At 40.8% G+C, this 18131-nt stretch overlaps 1 protein-coding gene across 4 annotated transcripts in view; it reads right to left on the bottom strand.

The window, feature by feature from the left end:
• Positions 1 to 1592: 1592 nt before the first annotated feature.
• Positions 1593 to 18131, bottom strand: part of ripor3 (RIPOR family member 3) — a 63428-nt gene continuing 46889 nt past the window's right edge. For 3 of the 4 annotated variants that reach the window (XM_039015246.1, XM_039015238.1, XM_039015253.1), the window contains 10 exons: positions 15100 to 15777; positions 14492 to 14640; positions 12464 to 12623; positions 11990 to 12119; positions 11318 to 11479; positions 10156 to 10314; positions 5624 to 5826; positions 2905 to 2988; positions 2379 to 2469; positions 1593 to 2035 (listed from right to left, as the gene is read on the bottom strand). In XM_039015246.1, coding sequence (XP_038871174.1) covers positions 1935 to 2035; positions 2379 to 2469; positions 2905 to 2988; positions 5624 to 5826; positions 10156 to 10314; positions 11318 to 11479; positions 11990 to 12119; positions 12464 to 12623; positions 14492 to 14640; positions 15100 to 15777 — 1917 coding nt within the window. In that variant the 3' untranslated portion in view covers positions 1593 to 1934. The remainder of the gene's footprint in view (positions 2036 to 2378; positions 2470 to 2904; positions 2989 to 5623; positions 5827 to 10155; positions 10315 to 11317; positions 11480 to 11989; positions 12120 to 12463; positions 12624 to 14491; positions 14641 to 15099; positions 15778 to 18131) is intronic. The other variant, XM_039015262.1, reaches the window with a different exon arrangement.

Here is an 18131-nt window from a genome sequence, read left to right as displayed (position 1 = left end):
TGGCTCATGGAGACATACCTGAGCGGTTTCCTTCCTCTCTGGCAACCTGAGTTAGGAAGGATGCCTGTATCTCTGTAGTGATTGGGTGTATTGATACACCATCCGACGTGTAATTAATAACTTCACCATGCTGAAAGGGATATTCAATTTCTGCTTTTTATTAAATTTTTTACCCATCTACCAATAGGTGCCCTTTGTGAGGCATTGGAAAACCTCCCTGGTCTTTGTGGTTGATTATGTTTTGAAATTCACTGCTCGACTGAATGACCTTACAATTATCTGTATACGTGGGGTACAGAGATGAGGTAGTCATTCAAAAAATCATGTTAAACAATATTATTGCATACAGTCCATGCAACGTATGTGACTTGTTAAGCACATTTTTACTATTGTATGTAGGCCAGTGACACACTTTTTTTTACATTTAATGTACTTTTTTATTTGTGCTGTAACAACAAAATGTGGAAAAAGTCACGGGGTATGAATACTTTCTGAAGGCACTGTATGTCACTTCTGCAGAGTTCAAATGCTACTACTGATTTTCATTTAATAAAGTTCACCCTCTGAAGGTGTTATCGCACTGAGCATGATGCTGTGGCCTTGTTTTCTCAGTTCTTCTAGGCTTCATATCGACTTCCAAGTGTTATCAGTTGCCCACTATCTGCATTTGAGAAAGCGAAGAACCCCATGCCCAAGACCGAAAAATGAAAATACATATTTGCTGAAAGAACAAAGATCTGATTTTTGAGATTTCACAGAATCACAATATTTGAAAAGACAAAAGTTTGCTTTTGTAAATGTAGTCATTGAAATGTGAAGTACAGTATACTAATGCTGTCTGCTGCTGGAGGGATATTAACATTGATTATTTTCGGTTGGGCCATAAAGAAACTGCTGGAAAAGCTAATGAGCTCTTAATCAAAATGTTTTGGATTATTTTTAACTCCAGCACGGTGTGATACCTATCAGGGAAAGTTCACCATTTTGCAGCTGGCTATACAGCGAACCACAGACCACACGAATTGTTCACATTTTGCCCGGTCTGGTTTTGAGAACTTTTGACAATGAAACTTAAGTTAATTGTATTATGTTCTGTTGCTGTAGCTAATGACAAATTGTTTGCCATTAAAAGAGGTTAGGTCATCAGTCTCGATTTGCTCTTTCATGAAAATGTTGCTGCCAATTTTATTTATAGTATATATTCAATATGTGGGAGGTTTGTAATGCAAATAGTTCATTTGGTTTTGTTAGTCATTCTGTTCTAATCTTTTTTGGTTTGTAATTAGTGCATTGTGCTTTTTAATACCTTTATACACCTGTCAGTGTGGTATATTTAGAAATTACATCCAATGTAATTTCTACATATAGATGTAAATAAACAGATGGAGCTTTTCACTGTAATGCACAGGGAGAGAGTATTTTGTTAAAAGGGAGATTTTACAGCTAATTTTTCAATAAATCTTTGCTGGTCTTGTCTTGGCAAGGAGTTATTTGTAGAGTTACCTGTCCAATTAATGCTTCCCAACATGTTCCTGCCGGTTGAAACTTTGGTCACACTCCAGAAACATTTATAAACACAAAAATGCTTGGTTTGAATATGTACATGTATCCACTTTATTTGTATTGTGTACATTTCATATTGATACTGCTAAAATATAGAATAAATATCTTAAGTGTTTTATATCATACAGAGCATCTAATGATTATACAGGTTTTGCCTGTACGTGAAGCAGGGCGACTGTTTAAGGCCCCATACACTAAGGTCAGGACAACTGCTTTGTACATCTGTACAATTTGAGTATGTACAGGGATTATGGCCCATTGTTATGTTTTGCTGTTGGCCTATTCTATTTTCCTCTGGCGCAGATCCAGTCACTGCAGTTTGGCAGCCCAACCGGGAGAGGGGGTACATTCATATGACTTTTCTCTCAACTTTAAAGGATTGTGATTTCAGTATCCAAGTTCTGATATGCTTCATCTTGCAACTCACAATAAATCTTGTCCATTCGCTGAAATGCAAGGTGACCCTTTTTACCTAAAAGAAGAAAAAAATGCATCAGGTCTACGAAAAATCAAGGCTCACATTTGTAAAGCGTCTCCGAGTACGATTGTTGACCTAAGATCAGTTTTGCCTTTTAAATCATAATGGATAACTGCCCCATATGATCCTAGATTAGCACTCTTAGAGGATTTGTGATATAGGCCCAGGTTTCTTATCATTCACTCAAGAACACAATATAGGAATTCAGAAAATGATGCATCTTAGGTAGAAATCTAGCCCAATTGAACACAGGATGGTTATTAAAATGATTTATGTAATCAAGTAATTGCATGCAAATTAACAGGTTAATGAAAACACCATGTGACTGACTGATTACCAAATGATAGCACAGTCTCTCTAGCAGCGCTGCGTAGGTCCTCGTCAGCCGACCGCCACAACTCAGCCACCTGCTCCACGCTCTCAGTCGCCTACCAAACACAGGAGTTCAAAGCATGTTATATAAACCAAACCACTAGGGTGCCATGTCTTCAAAACAACCACAACACATCTCAAGAACAAACACCCTTAGCTTTACACTGGCTTGGTGTCTTTATTTTCAAGCGGCCAAACGTCTACCACTTGAGTGGCTCCCTCAAATATGCCATCAAAAAGTCCCAATGAAATAGGGTGGTAGAGAGAACTGCCAGGCCAAAACAAACAGGATTATAGCATTGGCAGCCAACGGGCTGGTAATCTACAGCATTCGTGTCCAGGATAAGATGGAGTGTGTTGACGCAGAGTGGCGAATGGCAACATGTGGGCAGACAGAGGAGAGATCATCTGTGTATTCTGGGATTTGTGTTTGTCTCCTTGTGAAACCCTGTGGCTTCAGCACAAAGACATAACACACCAAGAGGACTCACTTTGAGACACTTGAGGGCCAGACAGGCAGCCTGCTGGAGCTGGACATTGCTGTCCCTCAGGGTTTCCGTGTAGTAGACGATAGCCTAGGAGGATAATACAATTACAAGGACATAAACTACTTTATGTTCCAGTTTCCCAGACTCAGATTAAACCTAGTCCTCGACTAAAAAACTCTTTCAATGGAGAATCTCCATTTTGAATGCTTTTTACTCCTGGACAAGGCTTGATCTGTATCTGCAAAACCGGTCCTAGAAGTACTTCACTAATAAAGCATAATATGACAATTATATGCACTGCTGCTCGTATCACTGAGTCTCAGTTTAATCAATTGTAATAAATACCATCCCAACCAAGAGAGGGATGATGGATCTAGACTACAGCTACAGTAAAGACTAAATATTAGGATGAGATGCTTGTGTTGTCCTTCGGTAATGGATTTGTTTCTTATGGATCCCAGGACTCTGAGAATAATTACACAATTTATAAATGTAAAGAAATTAGTATTTCATTATTTATAAAACATTCATAAGCATTACAATCATTAGCATTTATAACGTTTAATAAATCCTCTTAGATGTAAAGTCCCCTGTTCAGGAGACCTGTGTGGTTCTGGTACCGGTTCCAACCGACATTTTTGCTTATACATCGATCTGTGGACACCGTAGATCGAAATTGCTTGCATAGCCCTGGTTCCCATGGACACAGTAGTATATTTTGTCCGCCTGTGTGACGTAAGATGTGAAATTTTAAACCACTTGAAGCTGGGATGTCCCTCCTACCGTTTCATTCGCTCTTCCGACTGTCCATCAACTCCTGGCTGAACCCTATGTCACGGCCACTGACAAAGCACATGCCTGCAATCCTTACATCGTAGCGCAGCAGGAGAGAGTGGTTTCATCACTATAGCACTTTCAGAGATCGATTTATAGCTATTAATCTAAAATGATTAATAGATTCTAAACAAAAAACACTTTGTCATATATGGACAAGATTAATATGAGATGAAAGACTAGTTCCTAATGAGTTCAGGAAGCCAATCTAGAAGGAAGGAACCTAGAGCGCTGAGTGATGTTCATAGCAGTGGCAGCAGACATTTTGATCAAAACAGACCTTTAGAAAATATGCAAATGTTCTCTAACACTAAACATACAAATATGTATTTTACAGTTATAAGAAAGGTGAAATCTTATAGTTAGTGGTTTTATAATTTGATTATACTACATTTAGAAAGCATAAATATATATATTTCAGTGTTATTCATACACTTTTGTTGAATAGTTTCATATTTCATATTTTTATCATATTTGTTCTGTGTACTTGCAGCTTGTGTCCTCAAAAGTGACTACACCTCAGAAATGTATAACTATTTTTTACCAGAAAGGTGACAATTGAACCTTTCTTGGAATATTTTAATTTTACGTTTTTTAAATGTAACCTTTATTTAACTAGGCAAGTCAGTTAAGAACAAATTCTTATTACAATGATGGCCTACCCTGGCCAAACCTGGACGACGCTGGTCCAATTGCGCGCCTCCCTATGGGATTCCCAATCACGGCCAGATGTGATACAGCCCGGATTCGAACCAGGGACGGTAGTGACGCCTCTTGCACTGAGATGCAGTGCCTTAGACCGCAGTCCCACTCAGGAGCCCATTACTAGTTATTGTTTATGGTCCTCTCATGATAAATAATTACTTTCTGGGATTATGTGGATTACATTTTAGATTATATGCAGTTACATTTCAGAGGTTTTAAACAAATAAGGATTTATAAACATTTATAAGCTTTTTGTAACTTGTACTTGACACCCAGTGCCATAAGACGTTATGACACGGTCATAATCCTGTCATAATTTGTCATAACAGCTGATATAACTTGTCATAACCTGTCATAATTGGTCATAACACTGTCATGACCCATATATTTACAACTGTTGTGACATATATTGCTTTATGTTTTGGCTGGTTATGACATGGACATAAGAGTGTCAAAACCCACATTTATTCAACTTGAAGTTTCCTTCCATTTGAAAGTTTGTCTCTTAAATCCTTTGTTGTTGTAATGAATTATTTACAGTTATGTTTTTTTCATCATATTTGAAATAACTTGTAGAAAATGCTTGGACTAAGAAAATACACTTTTGACAATGACAAGAAGTATTATGACCATCATAATCATATAAGCCAGATAGGCCTATCACATACATGCCATTATATCAGTCATCAGTCGAAAGAACAATGTCTCATCCTACTCCTAAAATATGCTCCTGCATTCATCCCAGTAATCAGCTACAAAGCGTTGGGGTAGGTGCATGTCTGACATCAATGTGTGCGCAATTACAAAGATAATTTAATATGGTCAATAAAATGTAAAAAAATCTAAAATTAACATACTGTTGACACGTAGGCTATGGTGTAATGGAATGTTTTGCCTTGTGTGGTAGGTTTTGTGGGTTTTGACACTCTTATGTAGGTGTCATAACCAGCCTTGAAATAACTACCGTAGTAGGTTTTGTAGGTTTTCACACTCTTATGTAGGTGTTATAACCAGCCTTAAAATAACTCAATATATGTCACAACAGGTCTAAATATATGTGTCATGACAGTGTAATAACCGTGTCATAACGTGTTATGATACTGGGTGTCATATAAAGTGTTACCAAGCAGGAAATGACTTAAAAGTTACACCGATCTATTAAAACTATTGGCCTCATCCGTACCTTTGTCCTGAAGGCCTTGTAGCCCACGGCTCTGCAGAGACAGTTGCTGGCAGCCTGGGACACCTTGTGGTTGGCATCTGTCTGGAGGCTGGCTAGGCGCTGGAGGGTATAGCCCAGGGGCAGCAGTTCAACGATGCGCCTCCCTTTCAGCTTCTTCAAGGCCTTTCTCCTCTTAGGACTATCCAGAGCAGACACCAGGTACACTGACACACACACACCAAAAGATTATAAGTTATTTTCACCTTTCTATAGACTGAGTGTATAAAACATTAGATACACCTGCTCTTTCCATGACATAGACTGGCCAGGTGAATCCAGGTGAAAGCTATAATCCCTTACCTATGTCACCTGTTAACTTCTTATGGCTGCAGGGGCAGTATTGAGTAGCTTGGATGAAATGGTGCCCAGAGTAAACTGCCTGCTCCTCAGTCCCAGTTGCTAATATATGCATATTATTAGTAGTATTGGATAGAAAACACTCTGAAGTTTCTAAAACTGTTTGAATGATGTCTGTGAGTATAACAGAACTCATATGGCAGGCAAAAACCTGATAAAGAAATCCAACCAGGAAGTGAGAAATCTGAGGTTTGTAGGTTTTCAACTCGTCGCCTATCGAATACACAGTGGGATATGGGTCATTTTGCACTTCCTACGGCTTCCACTAGATGTCAACAGTCTGTAGAACTTTGTCTGATGCCTCTACTGTGAAGGGGGGGCGAATGAGAGAGGAATTAGTCAAGTCTGCCAAGACCTGACCATGCTTTCACCATGCGCGTTCACATAAGAGAGAGCTCTGTTCCATCGCTCATCTGAAGTCGATGTAATTCTCCGGTTGGAACGTTATTCAAGATTTATGTTAGCAACATTCTAAAGATTGATTCAATACATCGTTTGACATGTTTCTACTGACTGTTTCGGAACCTTTGGACATTTCGTCACGTTTTAGTGAACGCGCTTTGTGACTTTGGAATTGTTTACCAAACGTGCTAACCAAGTAGCTAATTGGACATAAATAACAGACATTATCGAACAAATCAAGCATTTATTGTGGACCTGGGATTCCTGGGAGTGTATTCTGATGAAGATTATCAAAGGTAAGGGAATATTTATCAGGTAATTTCTGGTTTCTGTTGACTCCAACATGGCGGCTAATTTGACTACAGTTCTGAGCGCCGTCTCAGATTATTGCATGGTTTGCTTTTTCCGTAAAGTTCTTTTGAAATCTGACACAGTGGTTGCATTAAGGAGAGGTATATCTATAATTCCATGTGTATAACTTGTATTATCATCTACATTTATGATGAGTATTTCTGTTGAATAGATGTGGCTATGCACTATCACTGGATGTTTTTGGAACTAGTGAACGTAACACGCCAATGTAAACTCAGATTTTTTTATATAAATATGAACTTTATCAAACAAAACATACATGTATTGTGTAACATGAAGTCCTATGAGTGTCATCTGATGAAGATCATCAAAGGTTAGTGATTATTTTGATCTCTATTTGTGCTTTTTGTGACTGCTATCTTTGGCTGGGAAAATGGCTGTGCTTATTCTGTGGCTTGGTGGTGACCTAACATAATCGTTTGTGGTGCTTTCGCTGAAAAGCATATTTGAAATTGGACACTTTGGTGGGATTAACAACAAGATTACCTTTAAAATGGTATAAGACACATGTATGTCTGAGGAATTCTAATTATGAGATTTCTGTTGTTTTGAATTTGGCGCCCTGCACTTTCACTGGCTGTTGCCATATCATCCCGTTACCGGGATTGCAGCCATAAGAAGTTTTAACCTGTCTCCTCCTCTTCATCTATATTGATTGAAGTGGATTTAAAGACAACTTGTCATTAATTTGCCGAACAACTCGGTAGGTATTGTTGAATGCAGAAACAGTAAGGCGGGTATAGACAGGCTAAATATTTGTACAACAACAGTTGGAAAGGAAATAGATAGAGAGATAAAGGACACACATGTTGAGATGTTGAGCAGAAATCCAAAAGGGCTTATCAATAAAAACCACAAGACTGAACCATCCCCTATCAGTCAAAATGCATAGCCTATTGTACAATAATAAAACAAATTATGCATGGCTGTAACGCTCGTCTTCCTCCTCTTCTGAGGAGGAGTAGTAGGAAGGATCGGAGGACCAAACTGCAGCGTGGTGAGTATTCATATTCCTTTTAATGAAAACCGAAATACTCGAACAAAACAACAAAATAACAATAAACGAGAATAAACCGAAACGAAACAGTCCTGTCTGGTGACATACACAAAGACACAGGAAACAAACACCCACGAAACACAGGTGGAAAAAGGCTACCTAAGTATGATTCTCAATCAGAGACAACTAACGACACCTGCCTCTGATTGAGAACCATACCAGGCCAAACGTAAAACACAACATAGAAAACGAACATAGACAACCCACCCAACTCACGCCCTGACCAACTAAAATAAAGAAATAACAAAAGAACTAGGGTCAGAACGTGACAATGGCTTCCATCCAATACAGTACTCTAGGCTGTTTCCCAACTGCTGCTGTGGCAGCTCAGACAAGACCTGGGTTCAAATACTATTTGAAATACTTTGAACACTTTCTTCAGCATGCCTGAAGTGCCAGGTGGATGGTTTTGCACTTTTGGGACTTTTCTGTTGGTTCCACATTGCAACAGGCACACTAAACGAAGCACATCTAATGCATTTCAAACAGTAGTTGACCCCAGGTCTGGCTAGACCATACATGCCCAATTATCTAAGCTTTTCTGCAGCATTCTTCACCGGGTAACTCATCACGTTCTGCACATGCAGATTTACAGTAGTATGGATCTTTCAGTGTGTGGTGTGGGTTGTCCCCTGGGCTTTCTGAAGACACAGCTGTAGGGGCCACTAACGAAACCTGTCCTTTGTTTCACACTATGGGTCTTTTCATGTCCTAGAGCACCCATATGCTTCAGTTTATGACTTCATTTAGTTCTGGTGTACATGGAATAGGAATAGTGTCGACAGATTCCATCCAGATGTATAGTATGTCTTGGGAATGTTTTTGGGACTCTCACGTTCTCTTGGATCTAAAATACAGTTGAAGTCGGAAGTTTACATACACTTAGGTTGGAGTCATTAAAACTCATTTTTCAACCGCTCCACAAATTTCTTGTTAATACAATATAGTCCACAGTAAAAGGAATCCTATATCGACATAACCTGAAAGGCCGCTCAGCAAGGAAGAAGCCACTACTCCAAAACCGCCATAAAAAAAGTGAGACTAAGGTTTGCAACTGCACATGGGGACAAAGATGGAGAAATGTCCTCTGGTCTGATGAAACAAAAATAGAACTGCTTGGCCATAATGACCATCAAATATAATTATTTGGAGGAAAAAGGGAGTAGCTTGCAAGCCGAAGAACACCATCCCAACCGTGAAGCACGGGGGTGGCAGCATCATGTTGTGGGGGTGCTTTGCTGCAGGAGGGACTGGTGCACTTCACAAAATAGATGGCATCATGAGGGAGGAAAATCATGTGGATATATTGAAGCAACATCTCAAGACATCAGTCTGGAAGTTGACCCCAAGCATACTTCCAAAGTTGTGGCAAAATGGCTAAGGACAACAAAGTCAAGGTATTTGTGGCCATCACAAAGCCCTGACCTCAATCCTATATACAATTTGTGGGCAGAACTGAAAAAGTGTGTGCGAGCAAGGAGGCCTACAAACCTGACTCAGTTACACCAGCTCTGTCAGGAGGAATGGGCCAAAATTCACCCAACTTATTGTTGGAAGCTTGTGGAAGGCTACCCGACATGTTTGACCCAAGTTAAACAATTTAAAGGCAATGCTACCAAATACTAATTGAGTATATGTAAACTTCTGACCCACTGGGAATGTGATGAAAGAAATAAAAGTTGAAATAAGTCATTCTCTCTACTATTATTCTGACATTTCACATTCTTAAAATAAAGTGGTGATCCTAACCTACCTAAAGCAGGGCATTTTTACTGGGATAACATTTCAGGAATTGTGAAAAACTGAGTTTAAATGTATTTGGCTAAGGTGTATGTAAACTTCCGACTTCATCTGTATCTATGAGAATCTATTTTGCTGTGGTCTACTACATTGTATTTGCCTCTGCTTCCTGTACAAAACCCCATTGTTTCCTATGGATAGGATTTGGGGGCTTTAAAATATGCATAAATAAATGTATGATACTCACTACCCTCAAGATCAACTCAAGACTGTTCTGTTAATCCGTATGTCTTCCATTATGGTCCTAAGATTAACATACTGTAGTTACATTTTCTCAAATGCATGGAACTGAATGAGGTGATACAGCAACACTTCAATGTTGAAGGTTGTCGCCGGTTGTGTCTATGTCCCTTCTTTTTCTTTATATCTTTGCTACTTTTTCGTACAGCACCGGAGCTTTGTTTGGATGGCATGTAAATGATCCTCTTGCCATGTAAACCAAGCCAGCACAGTTTGGTTCAGGTCAGGTCAGCATGATAGTGTGAAAGAGTCTCTGACAGGATACCTTCTCTGGAGAGGCGGGAGATGTGTTCTCCCAGGTCTGTGAAGCTCCAGCGGCTCAGGTAGGTGGAGAGCTGGAAAACTGTGACCCTCTGTGGACTGTAGCGGGCCATAGGCACCATCCGACAGCTAGCTTGGATCTGCTGCAACAGCTGCGCAAACACTGCAGACGACACAATGTATCAGTGACCCACTACAGTCAAATACCAGCTAGCCTCTAGGTCATTCCACCAATTTGGTGCCTTTTGGGAAGAGTAACTTGGTAAAAAATAAATAAATGTTGATTTCACCAATTTTAACATTCCGTCATAAAGAGAATTATGTTGAACTTAATAAAAACATCTCAATTCATGTAAACATTACAGTTTTGAAAACAGCTTGTCCATAAAAAAGTGGTTAAGCTGCCTACAAATTTCTGTACTGAATGAAATATTACCACTACTTTTTTTTTAAACCATGTCTATCTTTATTTCCAAAACACAATTCAACACAATCACAATCGCTTGTTTGTCTTTTAATAATGTTAAGCATCTTTTAACACAGGCTTAACACCTACTGTAACAAATAATTTTACACATTTAACATAGGCCAGGCCCTGTTGTTACCTCATATCCCAGTGATAATGCCTTGCTTCAATTTGCTCAACTTGCCCAATTTTGACTATATTAGTCCACACAGCTACAAGGATGCACATTCATGCTAGGTTTATGACCTCATATTGAAGCTTATAGAGAACCCAACTGATATATAGAACAATTTAAAAATGATCTGCTTTGGTTTAGATACTAGCACCATGAAATCTCTAACACAACACATTCATTTGACAGGCTCTGTTGGCACACTTTTCATGGAACGACCCCTCTATCTACCTTAGGCATAGCTGTTTTAACGAAACCGAAAGGAGCAGTCGGAGGTAAAGGATAACAGCTGCCGTTTGGGACATTTTGCGTCAGTCAACAGATTTGATATTGTGACTAATACTGGAACATATCACTTTTAGCCTGATTACCTGCTCTGCATTCAATGACACTACATACGCCTTGGCCTGCCAAGACAACAATTAGGTGGCCAAAGCAGTAAAAGACTAGCAACCAGGCTAGCAACTATCCCGAAGCCATGCCCTCTTATTGTTTCCATTGAGTTAGCTGTTGTGCTACGGTGCTGACCTGCGTCTGGCTGGCCGGGCTGCTTGGCTTTGACCTTGTGGATGTAGCGTTTCCTTAGGGTCTGGACAAATGTGTCAGTGGGGCAGCAGAGGGGCGACTCAGGGCTTGTACACTCCTCCCAAAACACCAGCAACTCCCTCTGTCTCTGGGCCTTTGGGAGAACTAGGGGAAGATCAGAGGATGAGTTATACAGATGTACTATGTTAATTTGACCAGTTTCTCACAGCAAGAAAATAATCCTGCAGCAACAAGAAATGTGAATTATGATATGGATAATAATTAATGGACATTTTTTTAGGGGTTGGTCTATTTTTTGGGGTGGGCAAATCAAACTTTAGAAGCCTTTTTAAACCTTGCATACACTACAAGTTTGCATTTCCTGTCTGCGACAACAGAGTCATCAAATTAAGAGCGTACACCTTTACCTTGTCAGCTCAGGGATTCGTTACTGGACCAACACTCTAACCGCTAGGCTACCTGCCGACCCTGTACTGAAGGTACTGTCAAGGCTTTCGAACCCTCGCCATATGTATGGTCCAAAAGCAGCTCTGTTGGCTACTAACCCAAACTCTGACATATACAAAGCTATTTTTGTCATTTTCCCCCCAATTTTTTTAAATAGTTGAACCAGTCTCTAAAACAAAGCATTTAAGAGAGAATATGGCTACTTACTGTTATTGACAGAGAGCATGTCTGTCGTCTCCAGCATCAACCTGCTCACTTTTTCAAGTACCTCTGCTTGGAGTGACATCTCTTCCAAAATGTCCCTGTGAACTAGCGCTGACTCTGAACTCCTCATTGCCTGTAAATCAGGGCCACTGGTTACACACTTTCAATTTTAGGCTGCATAGTTACACAGTTATAACTACTTCTATTACGATTTACTTTGTTTTTTAATTAAAACTATTCCCTGTGTCCCAATTCTCTGTCCTTTCCCCTGAAGAGTGCACTTGTTCACTTACCCATTGGATTTAAAAAGAAATGACTGCTGGACCATGCTTACACCAATCCAATGCTTGTACATTTGCGGTGAAAAATACATGATCTCACACTTAAGGAGAAAGGACAAATACAGACTACTAAACACAGACTATTAACAACCAAAATGGCCGTCTTGTGTTTGACGGTATTGGACAGGCCCCATACCTCCAGCAGTAGAGTGCAGATGCCCAGGTGTGTTTCCAGAGCATGGTCCAGACTATAGTTCCCAGTGGTCAGCGTGGCAACATCTAGCTTGTCTCGTGATTGGCTTTCCTGATAGAAAAGCCCCAGGCTCCTCAGCGTGCTTTCCTGAAATGAGCTGATTCTATTGGATGAAAGAGACATGAAAATATTGGATGAAAGAGACATAGTGGAATACAGTAGGGACTACAGTAGGTCCAAATACTACAGTGTGGGCCTACTGTACTTAATTATCTCAGGTTGGGTGGTCCACAGACTACACATTAATCCACGTTATTATAATGTGATAGTATTAAAATCACATTTCACAAATGTGTATGATTGAAATGGGGATTATGGATTTATGCTACTCTATGTCATGATATATTTCCAATATTTGTTTAGGTCTATCACATATTCAGTAGCGCTACACATCCACAAGGGGGCGGGTTGGAGATTTCTCCATGTAGCTACTCTGCTAGTGTAAGGCCTGGGTGTCGGAGTGTGAAGGAAAAGCGCAGGAGCAGCAGGTGCAAATATAAATGTTCTTTAATGAACACGTAACCAAAATAGGCCACCCTATTAACACACTGAGAGTCCACTATAAACTACCCCAGACACGGGGGAAAATGAACACAGTCCAGAATAACGTGAAGCACAAAACCAACACCACACTTACATACAAACAATCCCGCACAAAGAAACGTGCGGGCCGGCTGACTAAATAAGCCCAACTAATTACACCCTCATACAAAACAGGTGCACCCAATAAACACATAGGGAGGGGGAGAAAAGGATCAGTGGCAGCTAATAGGCCGGTGACGACGACCGCCGAACGCCACCCGAACGGGAAGGAGAGCCTGCCTCGGTCGAAGTCGTGACAGCTAGTCTCATCTACAGTCAGTGCTGTCGTGGTGCCTAGAGAAGTGGGTATATTCTAATTTGCCAAAAATGTACCAAATGTCCCGCCCAGCAAAGGAAAGGCGCCCTGTGTGAATAACCTACAAATATAAATCCCATATTGGTCGTTCACTGTCAGACCAAACCAATATGTACTGTAAAAGTAGACTACTAGCAGGCCTACTATTGAAAAAGATAAATGAGGCTATCAACTGAGGCAGAATTCACAGGTTTCAGAATTTTCACTTTTTTTCAGGTTTTTGTTCTTATACTCACACTTTTAAAAAAATAAAAACACAACAAAATGCATAACAATGCTTAAACCAAACCAGGAGACCACTTTTGAGGTCTGGGAACAATCTTAGATTATTATTTTTAAAGTGTATAGTTACCCTTTCATTCAAGTGCACAGGCACCTAGCATGGTTGTTTGGTTAGCCGTGTTTCTGTAGCACATGAGATGGAGTTTGCGAAACAAATGGCAACTGGGTTTATGCAAAAAAACAAAAAAGGTTGCTGGATCCAATCCTGAGCTGACAAGGTAAAAATATGTCGCTCTGCCCCTGAGCAAGGCAATTAACCCACTGTTCCCTGGGCGCCGAAGACATGGATGTCAATTAAGGCAGCCCCCCGCACCTCTATGATTCAGTGGGGTTGGGTTAAATGCGGAAGACACATTTCAGTTGAAGGCATTCGGTATACCCCTAGTCAGTTGTATTCAAATCAATTTCAAATTGATATTTCGGTCTCTGTCCATGAAACCGTTTGCATGTGCTGTGCGCATTTTAGAACAGTGTTTTCCCGCACATTGCATTTTGGAACATTTTCACGTATAGGCCTACAACTGTATGCACATTGCTGCGCCTAAAATGTGAAAAAAAAGAAATATTCTGATATGTTCCATCAACTGTATTAATTCATACGGTGTATACCTCCACAACACTACTTTGATACGAATCATGGGGATTAAGAAGTGAATATATGCAATGCCCATTGAAAAATAAGTGGGTAGGCTATACGGCGTATACCTGCATATACCCTCCACTACACCACTGTCTACAGTCTCATCTATGGCTGAATGGGAGTATGTTCATGAAAACTCTTCACAACCCACCCTGTGTCTTTGAGGCGCACGCTGCCCATACAGGAGACGTCTTCATCAGCATTGAAGTCTGTGGAGAGGAAGTCAAAACTCTCCAGCACCTCCTTCTCTTCCACAGCCAGTGTTTTGGCAGAGGAGCTCTTCAGCAAGGAAAGGTCATTCTGAGAGGGTAACACACACATGTGCAGACACACACACACACGCACACACACACACACACACACACACACACACACACACACACACACACACACACACACACACACACACACACACACACACACACACAGGCACGCATGAGCACATACACATTCACGCAAGCATGATTGCATGAACACAGACACAAACACACACACTTTCATGTATTAAACAACTCTATCAGTTGCTGTGAACTCAGATTAGTTCCAACTTAAATTCATTCAGCACTTTGTTTTAGGAGGGGATAGTGTGTTACAGTAAATGGCTTCAACATTCTGTCCATGCATTCTATTGTAAGTGCTTTTTCACAGGGATTAGAATATCATAAACAATATTTGTTAGGAGAGTGAAAGTCGGGGTTCCAAGGGTTAAAGGGGTTCAAAAGGTTACAGCATGTGTCAATGCATTCTCTAAGCACTCACTTTTAAGATGGTGTTGAGGTGCAGGATCTGGTTGTCTAGTGTCCTCAGCTCTCTCTCTTTGCACTCCTGGCCCTGTAGAGCCGACTCCAGCTCCCCTAACAGAGCACTGATCCTCAGAGCCTGAGCCTTGTGCTGGTTACTGGTCACCACCGGCCTGGCTAGAGCCTCCTTCTCCTGCTCCTCAATGTCCTCGTACCCCAGCCTCACCTCCACCTCCACACCTGGCTCCCCTTTGCTGCTCCTTATTGGAACAGTCTCAGTGTCTGTCTCTCTACCAGGACTTGGGCTAGAACTGGGGCTGGGGCCTCCTCCATTCTGCCTGAGGATGTCCGGAGTGCTGTACCGCTGCTGCTGGGCTAGCAGGGACCCCCGCTTCGTCTCCCCGGGTGTTGAGGGAGAGGAGAGGCCCGTGTCCGGGTCGGTCGGGGGCCACTCGTCCCCTGTCTCAGAAGTCCCTGGAAGTCCCCTCGACATCCTCTCTTCTGGTGGGCTGCTCTCTGAGACTAGGTCCTCCGTCAGGCTGATTTGGGTCTGGCTGCCCCCTTGGCTGTACGTGGGGGTGGGGTTGAGGGCCTGGGAGGTGTCAGCAAGGAAGCTGAGTAGAGACACCCCTCGAGACTCCCGTGACACCAGGGAGAAGGAGCCCTCTGGGTCGTGCTGGAGCTGTCGTACCATGGACTAGATAGAAGACCACAGATATATTAGCCATGTTTCAAAATGGTTCTTTAGAGATCTACTTGAAGGGTAGTTCTTGGAAAAACCCATAGAATTATTAGGATCTCTATGGAAAATAGCACCAGAAAGCAGTCTATGTGTGTAGCCAATGTGAAATGGCTAGGTTGTTAGTGGTACATGCTAGTAACTTTCAATCGATGACGTCACCCACTCTGAAACCTAGAAGCAGTTGTTTTCCTTGCTTTGCCAGAGCTGCGGCTTTTGTGAAATGACAGGTTACGATGCTTCCTGGGTGACATTTGTCAATGTGTTCAGAGGGTCCAGGATGGGGCAAGGAGATGGACGGAAGCTAACTGTTACATAAGGATAAGACAAATAACCCTCATGATGCAAGGTAGCACCCTTTTTCAAGAGTATAGAGAGAGAGGGAGGATAAGGAGAGAGACAGCATGAAAAACAAAAGTATTTTGGTGTGAAAAGTATTGCATTCATACGTCCAGGCCTGGCATCTGGACTGGAGACACATTCCAGATTCCTGGATTTGCACAGGTACATGGGAGACATGCTTGGAAAAACATCTAAGCCCAACAAATACAGAATAAAACACCAACCTACAAAACATTACAATACATTTCCTCTAATAAAATAGCCTTTACAGCTTGTTGAGCAAAATCCCATAATTTAATAAAAATATACAAAATACAGGGTTTTCTTTGGTAAGACTTAACAGATAGGGACCATGGAGTGTGCAGGCATACCATACAGAGTAGTGTGTGAGACTGCCTAATAGAGGTAGGTTAGCCTAGTCCCATACTCTTGTGCTATAGCCAACTTTTGTATTATTTTTTGGGGGGTCAAAAATTAATATAGTTAATTGATACAGATGTCAGATCTTAATCCTTACTAGTCGATTGACGCACCCGAATTTACAGAAACGTGTTACAAATGACGGAGTCATCCACGATTCACTAAAATATATTTTGAAAGAGGAAGCAAAATACTTTAAGCTTATGTTTGTAACGATCTGGGTGTAGTGGGTGCGAAGTCAGGCGCAGGAAGCAGAGAGTTCAGTGGTAGTGCTAATTTAATGCACTAAAACGGCGAACATAAGCCACCCCACAAAACACAGGAATCGTGACAATGTTCTCTTTTCAGTCTCCTCCATTTGCACTAACTGAAGTTGCCTGTAAGGAATTATTTCCTAATAATAGTGTAAAAAAAAGTCTATTGACGCAATCTAAGTAACATAATAAAAAAATCCCCATCAAAATCCGTCTGTTTAAGCTAGTGATAGCTGTTTTTTTTGTATGGGCTGCGTCTCAATGCACCACATCTGCCTATGTACACCTTCCGCATCTGCGGTGGAAAGTGGCAGAGCTACAGCGCTGTTTGTCAGACTAGGAGAAATCCCCCAAAAATCGGTCTTCTCACGAAAACATCTGAAAGGTTTGGCCTACAAACTAATTTGACCCCTCTATGGAAAAATAAGACTTTCATTAACACGATGGGGACTAGTCTGAAGTCGGTACAGCCGATGTGCCAACTTCCGCATGAGGCTACAATACTTTGAGTTTCCTGGGGATGCTGTGAACCAAGCTGTACCCATTGTGTGATTGTGTTTATGAGTCTGTTACTAAAGAATGTGAAACAATGTGTATGTTGACTGCTTTTCATTAAATAATGTATGGCTATAAATGTTTTATAGCCTATAGGCCTAGGAAAAGGGGAGACTCTCGCAAACACGATGGTGTTCTCCGTTTTTCACAAGTATCACAGGACTTGTCTGAAGGTAACCCAGTACTGATTTTTAAAAATGAATGGAAGTATGGAAGTAGTTTTGCGTCAACAGAAAAAGGGGTTAAATGTGTCCCAAATGTTTTTATATATTACCTGAGCTTTCTTATATCTCATAGATATAGAACAGACTCTTCAAAACCATATTCCTATTTTTTGACTGTTTGTTTTGCTATTTATGAATGTGTTATTCAATGCGTTTCTAAGGGCTATAGCAGTAAAGGACAAATTCAATATTTTATCTCATACTTTTTGTACATATTTTTATACCTACAGGGGTCCTAAAATTCAAAATCAAAATAGCTACATTACCACCCCCCTAGGTATCAACATTTTTATTTATTTATTATTTGATAAAATATTGCATTTGGCCTTTCTGAAAAATACCAGTTCCCTTTCTCTCCATGCGGGGGCAGTCGAGTCATTGGGATCAGGGCTTGCTATCAAAATTATTTTCTCTCTCGATCGCTCAAACGCTAGGCCTAGGTCCTATTACTGCAACATTCAAATTTTAAAAAATGTAAACCTGAAATGCAGCCATACACATCAACAACCGTCATTTT

The sequence above is a fragment of the Salvelinus namaycush genome, chromosome 2 (assembly GCF_016432855.1).
Source record: "Salvelinus namaycush isolate Seneca chromosome 2, SaNama_1.0, whole genome shotgun sequence".
Classification (NCBI taxonomy): domain Eukaryota; kingdom Metazoa; phylum Chordata; class Actinopteri; order Salmoniformes; family Salmonidae; genus Salvelinus; species Salvelinus namaycush.
The sequence above is the reverse complement of the archived record's forward strand: the minus strand, read 5'-3'. Positions and strand labels throughout refer to the sequence as shown.